This window comes from Acyrthosiphon pisum, chromosome A2 (genome assembly GCF_005508785.2).
Source record: "Acyrthosiphon pisum isolate AL4f chromosome A2, pea_aphid_22Mar2018_4r6ur, whole genome shotgun sequence".
Taxonomy (NCBI): domain Eukaryota; kingdom Metazoa; phylum Arthropoda; class Insecta; order Hemiptera; family Aphididae; genus Acyrthosiphon; species Acyrthosiphon pisum.
In genome coordinates this window covers 9841298-9861530 of record NC_042495.1, presented here as the reverse complement: position 1 = coordinate 9861530, position 20233 = coordinate 9841298, and the positions used below count along the sequence as shown (strand labels likewise).

Genomic DNA, 20233 nt, shown 5'->3' with positions numbered 1-20233 from the left:
TACCTATACAACATTATAACGCACTCGGCGGCACGAGTGCTCTCTCGCAGACCCCCCCTCATTCGTCTCTCTCCCCTGTACTTTGCCCGGTGCCTACCTACCTCCATAAACCGTACAATAATAATAATAATAATAATATAATGTGCACACGGCGACGACCGCGGTGCGTGCGTTCCACTCGTTTAACCGCGGTACGTATGGCACTGCGGCACGACCGCGGTATATAAACTACTACATAATATTATAATACGCGGCGATAAAAATATAATAGGTATTACGATAATAATAAAATGAAGTATTATGACAGACGATAGGACACGCGGCGGTGATCGCTCGCGCTGATAAGCAACGGGCGAAACGGAATAAAAAAAACGGAAAATTAGTCAAAAATAAAAATAAAAAACAGCCGGGTATTTGTTTTACTTTTTTTTTTTGATTTTGTCATAATAATATTATATTATATTATTATATCGAGGGGACTCGAGCGACTCGTTGTTGTTGCGGCCGCGTGTGCGTGTCTCTCGTACACGGTAATACGGGTAGGTACGCCGTGCGGTGCAGTGCGTGCGCGCGCGTGTGTGTTCGTGCAGCTGTTTGTGGGGGGTTGCAAAACGACGACGACGGCAGCGGCGGCGGCGGCGACAGGACGACGCGTGGAGGTTGTGGGGGCAGGGGGGGGGGGGGAAAGGACGAAAAAAAAATTATATAAAAACAGGAGAAAAAGGGAAAACGTTTCCTGGTGGTTCGAGTCGACGGTCGCGCCACCGTCGAGCCCGGTCGACAACGGTCTCCGCGGGGAATAAAACGGCGTCGTTGGCGCGCGCGCTAGTGTAGTGCGCGCGGGCACCACACCGGCCCGGCGGCAGTCGTAAACGAGCATGTACCGCCCGACACGGTCAGTCCGCGTTCGCGCACCGCATCGAACAGTTCCCCGCCGTCGCGCCATGTACACGGCGTCCTCGCCACTGCTACCGTCGCAGCAGCCGTCGTCGTCGTCATTTTCGCCGAAACCGAAATTTAATATTAATAATAATATTAGTGATTACTACAGACATAACGATTTCGCCGTCGGATCGCCGCTACTCTGACACGACTCTGCACTCAATCGGTGACAACAATATTATAACACACCGTTACTAACTATATCTCTGATAAAACATTTTTTCCGCGCGTTTTGTTTTTAAAAATTATTTTTTTCCCGACACCCTCGCTCGTCGTGGTTAAGTGTTAATTAATTTATATATATATATTTTTTTTTCAATCCTCCCGCGGATTTGTCATGGTCGTCGGACCCGCGCCGGCCGTTTTCTAGCGTATGCTTTCGGTCAACGAGTGACCACCGCTGCCTCCCCGTCGACGCCGCGAGTATGTGCGTGTTCTTCGCTATTCTCATACTCGTACCGATGTGGCACTCGGTGTGCGGCCAATACCATCACAGCAACGCGTCGTCTGGTCCGCAGTTCAACTATGACGCGCCGGAGGACTGCGCGTGGAAGGTCCGCGACGGGCACGGCGATGAGGTGCTACTGGCGTGCACGCTCCGGACCATCAACAGCGAGATAGACACCACAAACTTCTCAGCCATACCGTCCGAGCACACCGTATCGTTGCTCATATCATGTGATCCCGCCATCTCGGCCCGCAGCTCGATGGAGAACCAGAGTTTCGCCCACCTCGTGCGGCTCCGCGAGCTCGAGCTGGACGCGTGCAAGCTGGCCCGGTGGCCGGCTGCCACGCTCGCCGGGCTCACAGACCTCCGAAACCTGACCGTCAGGACGGGCATGTCCGATTGGCCGGATGCCGGCATGACCGTCGACATCGCGGCTGGTAGTTTCGCGCACGCCGGTCGCCTGGAACGGTTGGACCTGAGCACCAACAACATTGTCGCGCTGCCCGAGAATGCGTTCTGTCAGCTACCCAACCTGGTGATTTTAAACCTGAGCAGGAACCGCATACAGGACGTTGCTGACTTAGGGTTCGGCGAACGCGCGCCACCGCCGCCACCGCAGCCGCTGATCAGCGGGCGCGATGAAGTGTACGACGCAAACCAGTACCTGAGGAAGCCTACGTCCAGTCAGTGTCCACTGGATGTCCAGTCCGTCGACGTATCGTGGAACCGCATTGCCGTAATACCATCTAATGGTTTTAGCTCGTTGCGCCGGCTCACTGAGCTGCGGCTCACTGGTAACGAGATATCAGTGGTCAACGATAGGCCGCTTGGCGGTCTTACGGGACTAGAGATTCTTGACATATCTTGCAATAACATCATCTCATTGCCCGTCGACATGTTCAAGGACGTGGCAGATAGTATCAAGCAAATCCACCTGCAAGACAACTCCATCAGCGCTTTGTCTCCAGGTCTGTTTGTCAACCTGTACCAGTTGACTTCACTAGACCTATCGTCAAATCTGCTCACCAGCACTTGGATAGACGCCAGCACGTTCACGGGTCTCATTAGGCTGGTTGCGTTGAACTTGTCCAATAACAAAATATCCAAGCTCGACCCAACGATATTTCACGATCTATACACGCTGCAGATATTAAATTTAGGCGGTAATCTAATCGATTCGATACCAAACGATGCATTCATACCACTTAGGAACCTCGACACGTTAGTGCTGTCAAACAACAAAATTGTCGATATCAGTCCATTGGCTCTGAATGGTCTCTATGCGCTGACTCTGCTATCGTTGGACGGCAATAAACTAACAGACGTGCATGAGGACTGCTTTAAAAATTGCACCACACTGCGGGAATTAAACCTCAGTGGTAACGTTTTAAAAACCATTCCATTGGCTTTGAGAGAAATGAGAATGCTGAAAAATGTGGATCTGGGAGAGAATAAAATTGACTCCATAGACCCAGATTCGTTTTACGGTATGTCAAACTTAAATGGTCTGAGGTTGATGGGAAATCGACTTCGTAATATAACTTCTAACCTTTTTGACAATTTAATTTCATTGCAAATATTAAGCGTTGCACACAATCAGATCGACTTTGTGGCTTCGGATGCGTTTCAAAACATTTCAAGCATAGAAGCGATCAGGCTGGATGGTAATCGACTATCGTCGATAGAACATATAGTTCGCAATGTGTCCAGTCTCAGGTGGCTAAACGTGTCCGATAACGTCCTAAATGAATTTGATTACGGTATGTTACCTGAACGGCTAGAATGGCTTGCCATGCACAAAAACTACCTGACCGAGTTGACCAACAAAAATAATGTCACCATCAAGATTCGTCAGCTGGACGTGAGGTACAACTACCTAACGTACATCAGCCCGGCCTCAATACCGGATAGTGTAGAGATACTACTAATGAACGACAACCAGATCATGACCGTGGAGACAGGAACTTTCTTGCGAAAGACCAACATCACCCGGGCCGACATGTACGCAAATCAGATCGGCCAGTTGGATATCAACGCACTGCGACTGGCACCCGTTCATTCGGACAGACCACTACCAGAGTTCTACATCAGTGGCAACCCGTTCCAGTGTGATTGTAAAATGGAGTGGCTGCAACGTATCAACTTATTGGCTGGGCTGCGTCAATACCCGATGGTGATGGATATACCATCAATTTATTGTAAACTGCTGTACAACCGGGAGAATAAGTACGTGCCACTGTCTGAAATCAACCCAGCGCAATTCGTATGTACTTACAAGACGCATTGTTTTGCCGTGTGTCAGTGCTGCGAGTTTGACGCGTGTGACTGCGAAATGACATGCCCAGCAAATTGCACGTGCTACCATGATCAGCCGTGGTCGTCCAATATTGTTGACTGTTATTCATCCAACTACACCCAGCTTCCAGCCAAAATTCCTATGGATGCCACTGAGGTCTATCTGGATGGAAACCTATTCACCCACCTGTCCAGTCATGCGCTGCTGGGCCGCAAGAACCTACGTATACTGTTCGCCAACAACTCAGGCATCCGGTCGGTGCGCAACGATACGTTTACGGGGCTTAAGCGCCTGGCCGTACTACACCTGGAGGACAATCAGATTGAGAGGTTCGATGGATCTGAGTTCAACACTGTGGAGAATCTTCGGGAACTGTATCTACAGCACAATTCAATAAGCTACATCAGCAACATGACGTTTGAACCACTAAAGAGCCTGCAAGTGCTACGGCTCGACCACAACCGACTGTACGATTACGACTCGTGGATATTGTCTACCAACTTGCGCCTCGTCGAGCTGCACCTATCCAACAACCCGTGGTCGTGTGACTGTGAGTTTGTCCAGTCGTTTAGACGGTACATTATGGCGTCCGGTGATAAGGTCGTAGACTCGGCCACCGTCATGTGCCATTCTGACGGAAACAGAGACGTAAGTATTCGTGACCAAAATGCCACTGAGTGTAGCTCATTTTTTGGTTCCATCGTAGAAAACCGTATCGTCCGGGACGTATTGCCAACGGCACTAACGGCTGTGTGTATAATTTTAGCTCTGGTGCTAATATTGTACCTTGTAGTCGTATACAGAGAAGAGTGTCGTGCTTGGGTGTACTATAAATGCGGATTCAGAATATGTCATAAAACCGTACCATTTGAAGATGACAGGATGTTCGATGCGTACGTCACGTACAGCCTGAAAGATGACGGTTTCGTTGCTCAGATGCTAGCCCCCGGGCTAGAACAGGGCAACCCGAGGTACAGGGTAGGCTTACACTATCGAGATTTTAATGTCAGCTCATTTGTCGCTGATACTATTGTGGAAGCTATCGAGTCATCCAAGAGAACAATTCTGGTCGTTTCTAAAAATTTTGTGGAATCTGAATGGTGTCGATTTGAATTCAAATCAGCACTGCACGAAGGTCTTAAGGACAAAAAAGGACGGCTCATCGTCGTCGCACTCGGTGAAATTCAGCCAAAGGACGTCGATCCGGAACTCAGAGTTTACATGAAAAATTCCATACAAGTAAACTGGGGCGATCGAATGTTCTGGGAAAAATTAAAGTTTGCTATGCCGGATGTCAGCAAGTGTCAAAGCTTAATGTCACGGTCTAGAAACGGTGTAAATATCTATGCGACACCATTGAGGACGTCCTATTCATTTGGTAGCCAGCCACCAAGGACTGCTTCAGTACAGTCAAGCAAGTATTACTTGTCGCCAGCGTACGTGGATTCTTCGCAGCATCTTTGGGCGTGATTTGCCAAAAGGTAATATTTAAAAATAATTTATTGTTTTAAATAATTTTAGTTTATTCGTATACATATACAAATTAGTTTATAACACAAAAATAAACAATGAAAATAATCAGAAAAACTGGGTAGGCTAAGTATAACGTTTTTGTTAAATGTTTTGTGATCCCGATAAGTTGAAAAATACCAAAATTATTCCTATGGGTTGTACAGTTGTTGTAGTAATTTCTGTTTGTATTGTATACACATACAATCTATAGTCTATAAATATAAAAAAAAAAATCGTAAATTAAGAATCTCATAAAATTATCTGTAACAGCAGTGTATTTTTAAGTTATTAATACCAATACTTGATATCAAGTAACAAAATTTAGGGAAATTGCTCTGCCGTATAAAAGGTATCGAGTGTACATCGTATTTATTGATTAGGGTCATTGTATGGATGTGTGAAATTTAAATTTATATTTAATGATAAATGATTGTATAAGATAATATTAATCTGAGTGAAGACAAGCTCTCAGCCTATATATGTATGAATATTTTATTTTATATTTATATTGCTATTAGTTATTTATTTGTGTGTAAAAAATACAGACAATTGAACAGTTTTTCACAAAATACAAATCACATATAGAGTACAATACTAATTAAAATATTATTTCAAATTACTAATTTTTAATTTAGTATTATCGTACTGTTGAACGGCGTGTGAATTGGTTCACCGTATGAACAGCTTAAATTGAATATAAATATTTTTAAAATACCACTGTGTATGGTATATTATAATATACGGAATGTCAAAAAGTTTCAAGTCCCTACGAATAATATTTTTTGTTTCTCAACAAAACAACAAAAATTATTATTTTTTGTTTAAATATTCAATCTCTCGAAGTTCACTCTGTGATTTACCTATTTTTTTCACCGTCTTCATATTCACTTATTGTGTAGGTATACGTGAATAAATTCTGAAATAAAAAAATATAAATTTAAAAAAAAAATTTTTATTTGATCTCGTAAAAATATAAAAATAAAACGTCTATCTTAAAAATTGCATAGAAAAAAAAATTATCTACATGTTTTATAATAATTAAATTAAACCAATCAAAAATTTCAAATGCCTATAAATATATCGTGTAAAATTAGTCTTAATAATGAACATTTCGTTGTACACAGAAAAAAATTATTTAAATGATTGTGGGATATTTCAAACTTTTACACTATACTTATAATATTTTTTAAATTATAAAAGTAACAAAACCCGTTAAAGGAGAAACCATTATTTTACGTGTGAATATCTAATGTTATCTTAATTTAAGCTTGAAACCATCATAAGAAAATAGGTAATGTGGCAATACGCTAAACTTTGTTTTTTAATTTCCATAATAAAAACTTGTGAGGAATCTTGTCTTAAATTTCCAGGGTATAATAATTAAAAACTGTATGCATTTTTAACGAAAGTATAATTTACGTTTTTGAGATGAACGTTCATGAAAAATTAATGTGGATTTACGCTCAACTTTGTTTTTAATTCCGGTAAGTACAACTTATGAGAAGACTTCTATTAAAATCTCAAGCCTTTTGACCAAGCATAAAAATGTTTATCAACATTTATAAAAAAAAAAATTTAAGTGTTTCAAAAATATTCAATTATTTTGTAAATTGACTACCGTGCATAGAAAATGTAAATATAAATATTTAATGAACATTTCAAGTATCTACGATTATTCGTTCTTGAATAACTACTGCAAAATATCAAAATAAATTTTGCGTTAATATTATCGTTTTTCAGTATTATTTTTTTTCTCGATTTTTAAGATATGTACTGCGTTAGTTTTATTTTTAATGTCCCCTAAATAAATAACCAACCTAATAACAATTGACCTAACCTGTTATCATCCTAGAAAATTAATTTCGAAGTATTAAATACTACAAAATGTGTCTTCACTCATCGGACAAAAAAAAAAAATAATAATATAAAAATACTCATCATCGTACCAATCACTCCGCTCAGAATCTAAAACATGGGATTATTGTCTCACTGCCTCAGGGACAATCCCGAGTTTTGTACCTACAGGTAATCACGTTTCGTCTGAACGATTCTCATTAAGTATCTCGTGTTCTTTGCTAAAGGTAGAGGTCTAACGTAAATTAGACGTGTAAACTGTACATAAGCTAGTTGACAGAATAGATTATCATCATCATAGGGTATAATAATAATTTTAATATAATACTTGTGCACAGCACCAAATTTATTTTTCATATTATATTCACTCCTGATTAAACCTGATTTCATTTTATTATTTAATAAAAGTTATTTTTTTTTAAGGCATACCTACCTATCAGATATTATTTAATAATAATAATATAGAATAAAAGAACTCGAGGCGTTATGTTTATTTTCATTAAAAAATAAGTCAGTATTTATAATAGTCTGTCATATGATCCACTTGTGTGCAAGGATTTGTCAGTTATAGAACTGGAGCTTGTCGTAACGACAGTAAAATTAACTAATTGCCATATATACTTGTACTATAGTAATGCATAAGTATTAATACTAAAGTATACATTATGATAAAAATAAAAATAAATAAATTATGTACCTACATACGATAGTTATTGTAGTTGTCAGTTCCGAGTAGGCCCATTAGTCGATTATGTTAACGTTTAAACAATTGTAGTAATAATGAAGTGTAAAACACATGGGTGGAAATTAAATTAGTGACTCTTCTGTCTGAAAATGCCTTTGTATGAAGATCCTTTAAAAAAAAAAATTATCATTTTCGTTAATTTGCATTTACCACTCCAAAAGGTCCCTTTGCTATTTGACACCCTCCAGCGAAACGTTTATCTACCTTTGTGAGGAAAAAAGCCCTTTATATCATTTTTTTTTTTTCATTAGGTACACTTTGTGTATATACTTTACGTGTGAATGGATGTTAACTTCAACTGTTTGGGGCCTCTTGACATCGTCGTTTGTTTGCTTTTTTTTTTTCTTAGTCACTAAAAAGATGTTAAAATGCAATTTTACAATGTTTAAATGGGATTTCCAGCAGAATAATAAAAAAATAATAATAAATACGTACTCTTTTATTATCTATCTAGACTTCTACAAAGTATTTTTTAATTTGAAACTTGTAAACCAGTTGTAAAGTTTAATAATAACTATGCATTTAAAATACAGAAATAGCGTCTTGCTCGCCAGAATAACTAGTTTATTTTTCGCCTCAGGAGACCATTTAGAATAAAAAAAAAAACTGTAAAATACAAAATGCCACAAATCCCATTATTTCTGTTCATTTTTTCTACATCATTAAATTTGTAAACTACAATAATGTCGGGCCCATTTCTTCTTTTATTTAGGAAGATTTCATTAGCTCGTGTTTGAAGCGCATAAGTCCTTGCTAAATATCATTTTTCTGTTTTTTTCCCCCCTTTAAACGGTGTTTATATATGCTACTCTCGTTATTGTTATGTGTTTTTTACCTCCAAAATTAAAACGTACCCTTAGTTTTGTCGTCTTTTCGCCCTAATACGTAACATCTGCTCGACAATGCCTCCCATCTGCCTCTGCCGTGTACTCGTATTCACCCCACATCATTGTGTGTATGTGTGTCAGTATGTGTGTGTAAAGAGAAACCCAATCTCGACACCTTAGCACATTCGATAATTAACCCTCTGATACGAATAAGCAAAGGGAGAGTCGCAGTTGTTCGTTACACAAAATGGTACGAGCAAACTGAACGTTAATTTCGAACATCAGAGCAGCTACACTACTATAGGTATGTACATAGTACGGTGTCGAGAAAAATATTTTATTAAAATATTTCTGTAGGCGGTACCCAATGGAAAATATCAACGTCGTTATTATATAACATTTTATTTAATATTTGTATTCGTTTGCAAATAAGTTATAGTATAAATACCAATATTCCGTGTTAATTTAATAAATCATATGATAATTCGAAAATAATGCACACACCGTGATAATATTATATTATGTACGAGTATTATATACCTAACTAGGTAGTCTACATTTTCATTAAACGTGAAATAGGTTATTATTATTTTTTTTTTACAAGTAAAAGCGTATTTAATAATCCTACGTAGATTATGATTGAACCGTAAAGCTTAAATAAATATAATATAGGTAGGTAAAACATATTTTTAATAAAATTATCATTTAATTCGTCGAGATTTAATGAAAATTTTTACTAAATAATAATATTAAATAAATATTTATATTTAATTTATTTAACTCGTAAAAAATATATATTTCAATTAAATGTGTATCTTACACTGTCTTAATAATCATTAATCTAAAACGAGTTTTCCCTAAAAATAAATTTGAAGTATACTATTTGAATGCTATAATAAAAAAATCAAATAAAAATCTTATCTTATTATATGACGTATGCAAATTTGGTGAATAAAAATGTACAACGCAGTCGTACAATATAAGAACTAATAAAATGCAATTTATTTTAATTAATTTTAATAACTATATCATAAAATAAATCTTATGGTTAATAAATCAAAATTTTAATCAGGTATATCTCTGTATGCTTCAGGAGTGGAAGTAAAATTGATTAATTAAGTTTTAAAAGTATTTTTTATTAGTTCGTTTGATTTAAGACTCAATAATACTTTAACGACAATATTCTTATATATTTTAAACGATGAAATACAATGTCAACTATTTCTGTTATCCAAGTCGTACATACTGAACCGTCAGGAATTGGCGGCCAACGGATGAAAACAATTTTTTAAACGGTTGACCAAACTTGTATATTTTATTTTATTACATGCCACTATAAGGGGTGTATAAAAGTTGACAAAGTTTAGTTCTTTTATGAAAAAAACTACAAAAAAAAAAAAAACTGTCCCAACAAGGGACTTAAAATGTAAAAAACGATCGGTATCGATTTAGCGATATATATATATATATATAAATGTATACAACGTTCGGGGACACGTGCGTTTCGTTCACGTATATAGTTCCGTTAACGTTTGTGAAATCGGCTTAAAGTCCCAATGGACAAGAGCTGGGCACAATGCAACTGAATAAAATTTCCGTCAATGTAAAAGCCGATAAATCCTTAATAGGATTTTAATATAGTAAAAAAGTATACGTTTAGATGTGTTCACGAAAAAACAGATTCGTTGAAAATATTTTAATTGTCAATTAAATTAAAACGTCAGAGGAATTTGTCGTCTAGCCGACCCGCGTAACTTATGGAATATATACGAGTACCTATATATCTTCACGATTTACAGTCGTATCGGAATGTTTCGTGAAAACTTTAATATAAAATACGCGTATACCTATACCTTTTACTAAGGGTTACAAGACGTACTATGACAATAAAATCACTAGCTATTTATACTAACGAATATTTTAGGGTACTTACCGCTTTAATTGCCGGTCACGGTTCAGAATTTTAATACATATAATAAAAATTTAAAAAACCGTATATTCAATTAAAACGCTGGATGGCTTTTGGTCTATAGTCCGACCTACGTAACTTGGAATAATATACGATTTATACTATTCACTGTCGTATCGGAATGTTTCGTTAAAACTTTAATAATATAATTATACAGGAACATTCGTGGTTACGTACTTCTACGGGCTACAAGTACTATGGCAATAAAATCACTAGCTATATATTTCCTAACGAACATTTTAAGGTATCGCTTTCGTGTCGGTCACGGTTCGGCGATCAAACAGATTTTATTAGCATCGCACGACGACGGAGACAAATACACGAGCGCGAAGGACTTCGAATTCCGCGTTCGAACATTTATTAGATTACGTATATACTGACGACGCGGTTATCGGTTTTGTCCGATCGGGCATATAGACGACGTTCGGTCAAAGGACGAAAATGCTTTTTTTTTTTTTTATTAATACACATTTCCGAATCGTTTGCGCGCAATCTTCGACGGACGCGACAGCGAAACTCTGCAGCCATCGTCGTCGTCGTTCCACTTATAAAAGTTGTTTGCCTGCGAACTTCCAAGACAGCGCCGTAATAGGATTTTTCGGATTTTTATTTTTTATCTTGTTTTTTTTTTTTTTATTTTTCGTCGTCAAAGGGATATTATATATTATATTAAAAAGACTGAAAAGGGACGTGCCAAGGATACCACCACCACCACCGCCGATTTTCTCGCCAACAATGGGAATCGCTCGACCCGAATTCAGCTTTTGTACGGTACACCTCGGCCGCGCACCGTATTAAATCTACTGGAAACTGGACAAAAAGCGCATTGTTCCGTTAATCTCGCCGGTATTATTATTATTGTCGTTGATATTATTATTATTATTATTATTATTGGAGTAATATTAGGTGTACGTGTGTGCGCAGTGCACTTTGATATTGTTATTATGTTTTAAATTTGAATTTAATACTTATACCGCGGTTGTTCGCGCGTAAACGTTGCAAAAATCGTAGCAACGATTATAATAATATCGCGGTACAAACAGACGTGGACCATGGACGGTTTTATTTTATTATGCACACCTCTGACCAACTGACCGGTACCGCGTTGTTTATAGATATTTATTATTCTATATGGCAATATTATTATTATTATTATAGTGACCGGGGGATAATAATCAGGTTGGCGCGCGACGACGTATCTGCCTAATATATACATTATGATAATAATATGCAAGTATGCATTATTTATGTACGTGCACCGCCATGACGCTCGTAGAGAGCGTGGCCCTCGCGATCGCAATCGTGTCGCGGGCGGCGTTTGATCCTTCGCGGCGCAGAGTCCGTTTGGCGATATACGAAAAGTGACCAAACGAAATCCTAGTTAGATAATCTTTGGCACAGCTCTATTAGTACCTATATATATATATTTGACCAAAAAACGATGTACAGGGTGTTTATCCGCTGCGTTCGAAGTTCGTTTGGCGTGATACGAAAAGTAACGAAACGAAATCTTAAGTATGATAATCTTCGCTCTAAATATAATATACATTTTACATATTATACGAGTACGCCTATAAGTACGATGCAGGTACGTGATGCCACGCCGCTGCAGCTTTTGGACGTCGACGAGTATTTTATTCTTATAAATATTTTTGAAAAACGATTTCTCGACCGAATGACTGCAATCAGAGGGCCACGATATGAACGGTATTCGTCTATTGTAACAGGAAAATATCACAACGCCAACACAAATTAAAAAAATTCACAATTCCTATATTATTATTGTTATTATTATTATTATATTATCATAAAATATAATATATAATATTTTTTGATATTTAGTTTTAATTATCTGAAATTCAGTTACGTAGAATAAAAAATAAATGTATTTTTTTAATATTAAACCAATCGAACCAATTCGAATGAGCTCGAGAGACGTATCTGAAATGTGTAATGGGTCTTATATATTACTGTAAGTTTGTATATACGTATAGACTGTATTATAATGCAACCGCAGGATTTATCTGCGAGTACAGACGTGCAATAATATTACAAATCGGTGCAGATCGCGGGTAAGTGATGCGTACGAGGGCAAACACCCTGTATACACACGATTATTATAAATACATAGGTATAATATAATATCATATATTATTATTATAATGACGATGACGAGAACATAACATTAAACTGGCATTATATTATTAATATTATTATGGTATCCGACCGAGCCGGCGGGCCGCACCTGTCGTTTTCACGGGCGTTTGGCGCGCGAGCGATGCGCCCGACCGATAACGATGATGCGATGCGCGCGCTTGCGCTCCAGCCGGACGATATTATCTCGGTACCGCCGCGCGAGAACCCGCGGCACCAACAACCAGGTCAATGTTTATGTTATGCTCGAAGACGACGGGTACGGAGACCGAGACCGAGTCCGAGAGGACGACGACGACAACGACCGCGACGTCTTACCACAGCATATTATTATAATTATATTAATATACACCTAAAAGCGTCTTAATAATAACACATTCCTGCGCAGACGTGCACACACCACACCACATAATATCGCAGTGTCTCAGAGCAAAATAATATAAAAATAATATCGTGGATATATTATTATTGTTATTACCTATATAATAGCTTATAAGATGGCAGTTCATCGGCGTGTGTGTATGTGCCACGATCGACGAAAACTTTCGACAATATTTATTATATTACATTGTTTTTGGAAATCACGCAACGAGAATAATATACGGTGCATCGTGTATAGTTGATATTGTAATAACCGCGGACGTGTGGAGAATTTCACCGCTATTGTGTTTCGCAGTCTTATCGAAGAAATTCTATGTGAGAAAGCTCAAACAACGATCATCGGTGTCTCTAAAGTTACGTAACATTTTCGTTCAATTTCAAATCGAATTTTCTGAATGCGCCGGAAAACTTGTGCAGGTTATATAGAGATTGTAATATACAAAACACATTTCAAAAATAGACGATAAGACGATTCCGTTTTTCGTATCACCGTGTCGGTCTTATACACTGCAATATACGCGACGAAGGAAATTTAAGTTGAGCAGAAACCATTCGGTTTTGTTAGTTTTTAGAAATTTAAAATATATATTTATAACCTGCAGTAAGACATCGAAGGGGAACTGGGAAGGGGTTTTTATTCAATTTTGGTAAAGGTCTGACCTCTGACCTCTGTCGCAGCAGACAATATTCTCATTATACACGTCCGTGGACTTAACGGCTGCCTGCCATTATATGCTACCTATAATAATATTATAATATATAATATCATTACAATATTATTACAGTGTTCTGCTTTTGCAGTGAACAGCTGTCTTAATAATAAAAAAATAATATTCGTCGTGCGCTGCTGAATCACAGCAGTGTGTAGGCGCAGTGATCTCGGGTTTTAGGCGCAAAAGTTGAACTTGCAAATTAAATATCGGGCGACGCGCCGCATGTTGTGCTAAATAAATACCAGTCTCGCTATTTAATGAAATTTGTCCAAGACGGAAAACTTTGAAAATAAAACACAAGCTGCAGAAAGCCGGTAAAAACCAACCGATTTCTTTGGTCGTGAAAATACTTGAATTTACAAAATGGAAACCTGTAAGACATGAAAATTATCATAATAAATCGTTAGTATCGTTATAGTATCGAATCGTAAAAATGTAGGTACTATCTACCAATATATTATTATATTATACATATTTTATAGTATAATTCCATCATAAATAAGTTTCGTTAAATAATCGTAAAATTCACTTTGCGTTGGAATATTAGTTTTGGATTTTATTCAAGTTATAGATTAAAATTGTTATAATGTGCATCTGTCTTTTCAAAACTTTGTGACGCACCGCATTGAATTTAAATTTATCATGTAAATCTATTATTTTCTTATTTTTAGTAAAATTCAGATTAGTATAATATACATTCAAATAAAACGTTTATATCATGGCATATTACCTATAGACAGTATTTATTGCATTGCAACATTTTTAATTTTTCGTTTCGCGAACGTTAAAGAATATTCTCGCAAGAAACGTGATTGTAGACAAATTTAACTCAAATAATAATCATCTGAATTAATTTCAAATTTATATCCGATTTATGAAAAGAAAACACCAAAGTGCCATTAAATGGTCAAAATCCTTTCTCACTCGTCGTCGGCAGTCATTTGTCACCGACCATTTATTCAATTTGACTAAAAGTCAGTGATACACAATAATTGCGTAGCATATTTTACGGGGTGACAACGAAATATCACACCGTAAAATAATGTTGTACCTTACCGTTTTTGGCAGTGGTCCCTAAAATGTGGACGTCTTATATTTATCAGAGTTGCATTTTTGCGGATCATTTTTTTTCTCACCACCAAGACTTTTTTTAGTCCTCCATAATACCTACCGGATACATACACACACACACACACACATACACGGGCAAATAAAAAACGATGTCAGTTTTAATAGTTATGGTAAATCTATAACACTGCATCGGCGCAAATGTGATTTTATGGTGCGATTATTAAACGCGGAAAAACAGATGATGAGCGGAAGCACGACCGGCCCACACCTCAATTGGTGAATTGGGACCGTCGAAAATCGGACGCGCGCATTCGACAATTATTATTATTATAGGTACCATGCTCGCGGTACATAACCGTTCGCATATTATCATTATTATTTATTATACACTATATTATTATAACGTCGTTATCGTTATAATATACCTACCTTAGTGTTTTGGCCATCGACCCCGTGACTAACTCTCCGTGATAATACCGCAAATTAATAGGTATATACCGCGCGTTTTGTATGTATATAATATATACTATAACACTGCTGCAGAATATATACATGGTATCTATATCGCGGTTATCGCATTCGATCGCCGTGAACTGTTTTGTATGCATATATAATATAAAATGTATATAATATAATATTATATAATATAACGTCCGTATAATAATATTATTATTATTATTATTATTATATTACCGCGGTGTTTAGGTACATATATATATATAGCAATACAGACTATTGGTCGACCTCACTTTTCGATGATTTCCATAATGTTTTCTCCGGTTCGCGTCGTACTGTAATCAGGTATACTCTGTAGTACGCCCATTACTATAATAGTGCGCGTCAAGTAACCACCGGAGCGATCAAGTCGGCGGACGGCGTAGGATCGATGACGTACAACATTTTGAGTGAGAACGCACACAAATTGAAGTCAATAGCGCCGCCGCCGTCGCTATTATTTTTCTCCTACCTATATAGTCACCAACACGTACAGGTCATAATAATATTATGCTATGGACGCGCGTTAGTATGGTATACCCACTCGACCCGACAAAAACGAAAATAAACTAAAAAATCGCACAGATACTGCTGTTGGCAAAATACAAAGAATATAATTTGTAATTATATCATTACCAATATTAACATTATGTGGGCGAGCGCCATGTCACGGTCCGTTCCGTAACCGTCAATTATCGTCATTATTGAATAGCTGCTTTTGGTATCAAACGTCATCCGAGCACGCTGAGAATGAAATAATATTATGAAATCGTTTTACGAATAAATCGGTTCGTCGCGACGAGGAAATCTATACACGCCATTAAGACGCGTATCTGATGTCGTTTCGCTGGAAGATTCATTAGACGACGGGGGCAATTATTATTCCGAAATGAATAATCGCGGGCGTTTGTTCAATTGGTTTCGCGACCGCCTACCGCGAAAGCCGTTGTAAATCTCGCGTGACAACCATTCACGTATATAATATAATATGTAACGTTATCTAAATAATTCACACTTATATATAGATATATGTGTGTGTGTACTTACACTTAGCGAAACCGTTTAAAAGCAAGTCCGTGCGCTCGCCGGAGCGGTCAAAATGATGCGATGTGTCATGCGCAACTTGCAGGACGAGCACACTTAATAATTATTGCGGTATGATATCGGTCGAATCGAAAGTAATATATCATATTATATACTGAACGGTGTAACAGAAAGACCTCACGAACGAAAAATTGATATTAGTTAAAACTTAAACGTATGAAATGAATTATAAAGATTATATGGATAGTAAATAATTTAAGATTGAATTATGTCTGAAAATTCCCAAAAATTATATTTTGAAAAAATTATTACGTTCGAATTGATTTATAATATTGATGTTTTAAAAACTAAACTACTTGATAATAAAAGTTTTTACTAAATGTTAGATGTACAAATTGGCTATTATAAATTTTTCCCAAAAAAATCTAATGAAACTTAATTGTGTTATTTGCGTTATTAAAAAATAAAAATAAACAATTATATATTTATACTGTACTTATAGCACAACTTTGTATACATTATGTTGAAAACAAATAAATTTAAATATTTATTATAGAACGAACGCTATTTTATAATATGTCAGTTGGTCGTTCTGTTACACTTTGTATATAATGTATAATAATTGTACAAACACTTCGTGGTAGATGGGAAATTCAATGAATACACGACATGAGATTGAATCACGCTTCTGTGTGGTAGAGGGTGGTTGGCAGTTGAGGGGTTGTACTTTTTCGACCGAACTTATAATTTTTCCAAAAGACGTTTAAGTCAAGTATTGAAGTATATATTAATATTATAAACCGTTCAATAACACCGTGGTATAGGTACTGAACATTTTTTTACCTCTTCGCATTTCCTGCAGCAGTATCCACGTATATATAACTTCACTTTATTTTTTTAATAAATTCGACCCTTGATGTCATGTACGACTATAGTGTGTATAACAAAGAGCGTAATGCCGTAATGCCTATAACTTTGGCTGTGTGTAATGTGCTGACGACAACTTTATATAATATTATTTTACGAAAGGAAATCGCACGCTGTACACACAACCCTCGCCGCGTACACAGCTATTCAATTTTACCGAAAACGAAACGATAATAACGTTTATTTTTCCATTATCATTATAATCGAGTTAAACAAATTGAAATAAATTATACTACAAAAACTTCATGGTTCACCACTTGTGCAGCTCGAGATACGCGATTAAACTATCTGGAGAAACATGGCTTTTTTTATTTTATTCTCAAAAGTCGTTTTAATAACTCCGTATAATAATTGTATATTATTAAGTACATTATATACTATGCTTTCGTAATCACTAATGACTAATTATTTATGTACGGAATGTACCTACCTACCTACCTAATATGAGCTTATATTATTTAATTGCTATAATTTGCTTTTTTGTATTTTTGTTTCAGTGTTTATGCAATGTCAAAGAAGAGGCCGCTCAAAACCAAAAATTACAAATAAATCTTTTTAACACGATCCTTTTAATATATATATATATATATATATATAAAAATTGTATTTTCTACGTTCCCATTATTATATTATATAAAACATTATAACGCATTATATTATTATATTATATACCTATACGTCTTTGTATTTCGGTCGATTAACTTATAATAATTATTATTTTTTATGTATAGAAATATGAATATTTTAATGTTAATTTTAAGTTTTCCCGTTGGATTTCTAGTCAAAATTCTCGCGTACACACACTATTATACTATTATACTATTATTATAACATTCGTGTCACAACAATTATAGGTAGGTAGGTACCTATTGTAAAACATTATATAGTCCAGCCATATTATTATTTCGTTATCGTTATCGTTATGGTTATTGATGACCGTATGCCACCTATGCTATGCCACCAACACACCGAAAAAGCTATCACCACCCTTAACGCTGCCGTTTATGCCATGACGATCTTCGCATGACTCGGGGTATATTACGGTCAGCATTGACGTCAGACCAATGGGCGAGTCACGGCTTCAGCGAAAGAAGATAATATTGAGGAATATTATTATTATTATATTGAATATTGTTGTACAATATACATTACACGTGCATGTGTGTACAGTCATACACTTGACGGAATATTGTAATGTGACTGGGTGGCGATGTGAGGGAACGATTTTCTTTTGTTTTACTTGAGCTCCGAACAAAAAAAAATATCCTTTCGTCGTTGTCGTCCACTTCCGTGTTGGGAATTAAAAAACATTATGTGTATTCCGCACAGATAATAATAATATTCGCTCCAATATTTCTATATTATACGCAAACGTGTGCACCATAATTATAATGTGGTGGTGGTGGTGGTCTATTCTTCGGCGCACCGTTTAACAAACCGAAACAATAGCGATAATGATAATGATAACGATAGTAATAAATAAGTTCATAGACGTGTGCCAACGCACACTCTACGTGTACTGAACTTTGACGTATACTCCAGTGCTTCGTTTTGTGTTGTTTTTGTCGACATATTTTTTCCCCATAATATACGAATTTCAGTATAATAATAATAAATAATAACAATTATATCTCAACAATGTTTTAATAAAAATAACTCGAATTTTTTTTCAACAGTGTCGTTCATTTTACTATAATATTCCAAGATAATATAATGATGACATGATATTATTATTATTATACCTACAACTGATATTATAATTATTGTAATAAGCGCATTGGTTTCAGACTTTCTTTTCTACTCAACCAGGCGATCTAGTCATGTTAAATACTTCATTTTATATAAATATATAACATAAATTATATATTCTCAGCTGTGATAATATATTTAATATAATTTTTAATTTGTATCGATTTTTCGTGTATATTTTTTTGACCCCGTGAAATGTATTGTGTATCGTCAAGTTTAATTAAAACCGAATACATTTTGTGCTAAGCCAACTTTGTCAAATTTTTGTATAGACTTTTTTTTTATTATTATTATTATTATTATTAATTTATTTATTACTTTGTATATTTTGTCGTTATTTATCGTACAATATAAAATAAATGTTCATTCAAACGTGTTTTGATTATAATTTATTACAATAATAGCGTAAACAAAAACAAAAACAGCAGCAATAACAACAACGATGAAGCGGCATCAGCTCATCTTTATTATTGTTGTTGTGTAAGTATAAAGCTTTTGGTTCTATTGTTATACACGGCACCCATCGTTCGGCGGTCATCGATAAGATACGTCCAAAGATGGCTTTTTATATATATAAACTGTAATATAAACTGTTTCAAGACATATTTTATTTCACATTTTCACGTATTTTCTGTTAATATTTTACATGTGTTAGTGATTATAAACAATGTACATCTTCATTGCACATCGAACATAGATAGGTACCGAACGGCTAGCTGGTCATTACAACCGTGTCAGTGTGCCATCGTTGTATTAATATAATTGTCGGAATTTAATCACATTGTTTTCTACCACATTGATTCATTATTATAAAATATATATATATGTATATGATTACAGGTGAATATTATTTAATTCCAAACACGTTTTTTTAGGAAATGATATCTATTATTTTGAAAAAAATAATATTAATATCGATTACCGCACTATAGTGGATTAGAAAAAGTGCAAACCGTATTAAAATAACAAAATATTATATTCAAACTACATATAATAATATGCAGTTTGAATTTATAGCATCAAATATTAGATTTATTTCTATTATATTATAATATAGTGAGTACATATTATAAATGTAATAAGTAGCAGACCGTGGTTCCTACAAT

General features: G+C 36.0%; 1 protein-coding gene across 1 annotated transcript; it reads left to right on the top strand.

Annotated features, from left to right (window-relative positions):
* The first annotated feature begins 818 nt into the window (after window positions 1-818).
* LOC100164395 (toll-like receptor 6) lies at window positions 819-18033 on the top strand. Its single transcript, XM_001947289.5, has 2 exons — window positions 819-5167; window positions 17876-18033. The coding sequence occupies exon 1, from the start codon at window positions 1368-1370 to the stop codon at window positions 5154-5156; it is 3789 nt and encodes a 1262-aa protein (XP_001947324.1). The 5' UTR covers window positions 819-1367; the 3' UTR covers window positions 5157-5167; window positions 17876-18033.
* Window positions 18034-20233: the final 2200 nt, after the last annotated feature.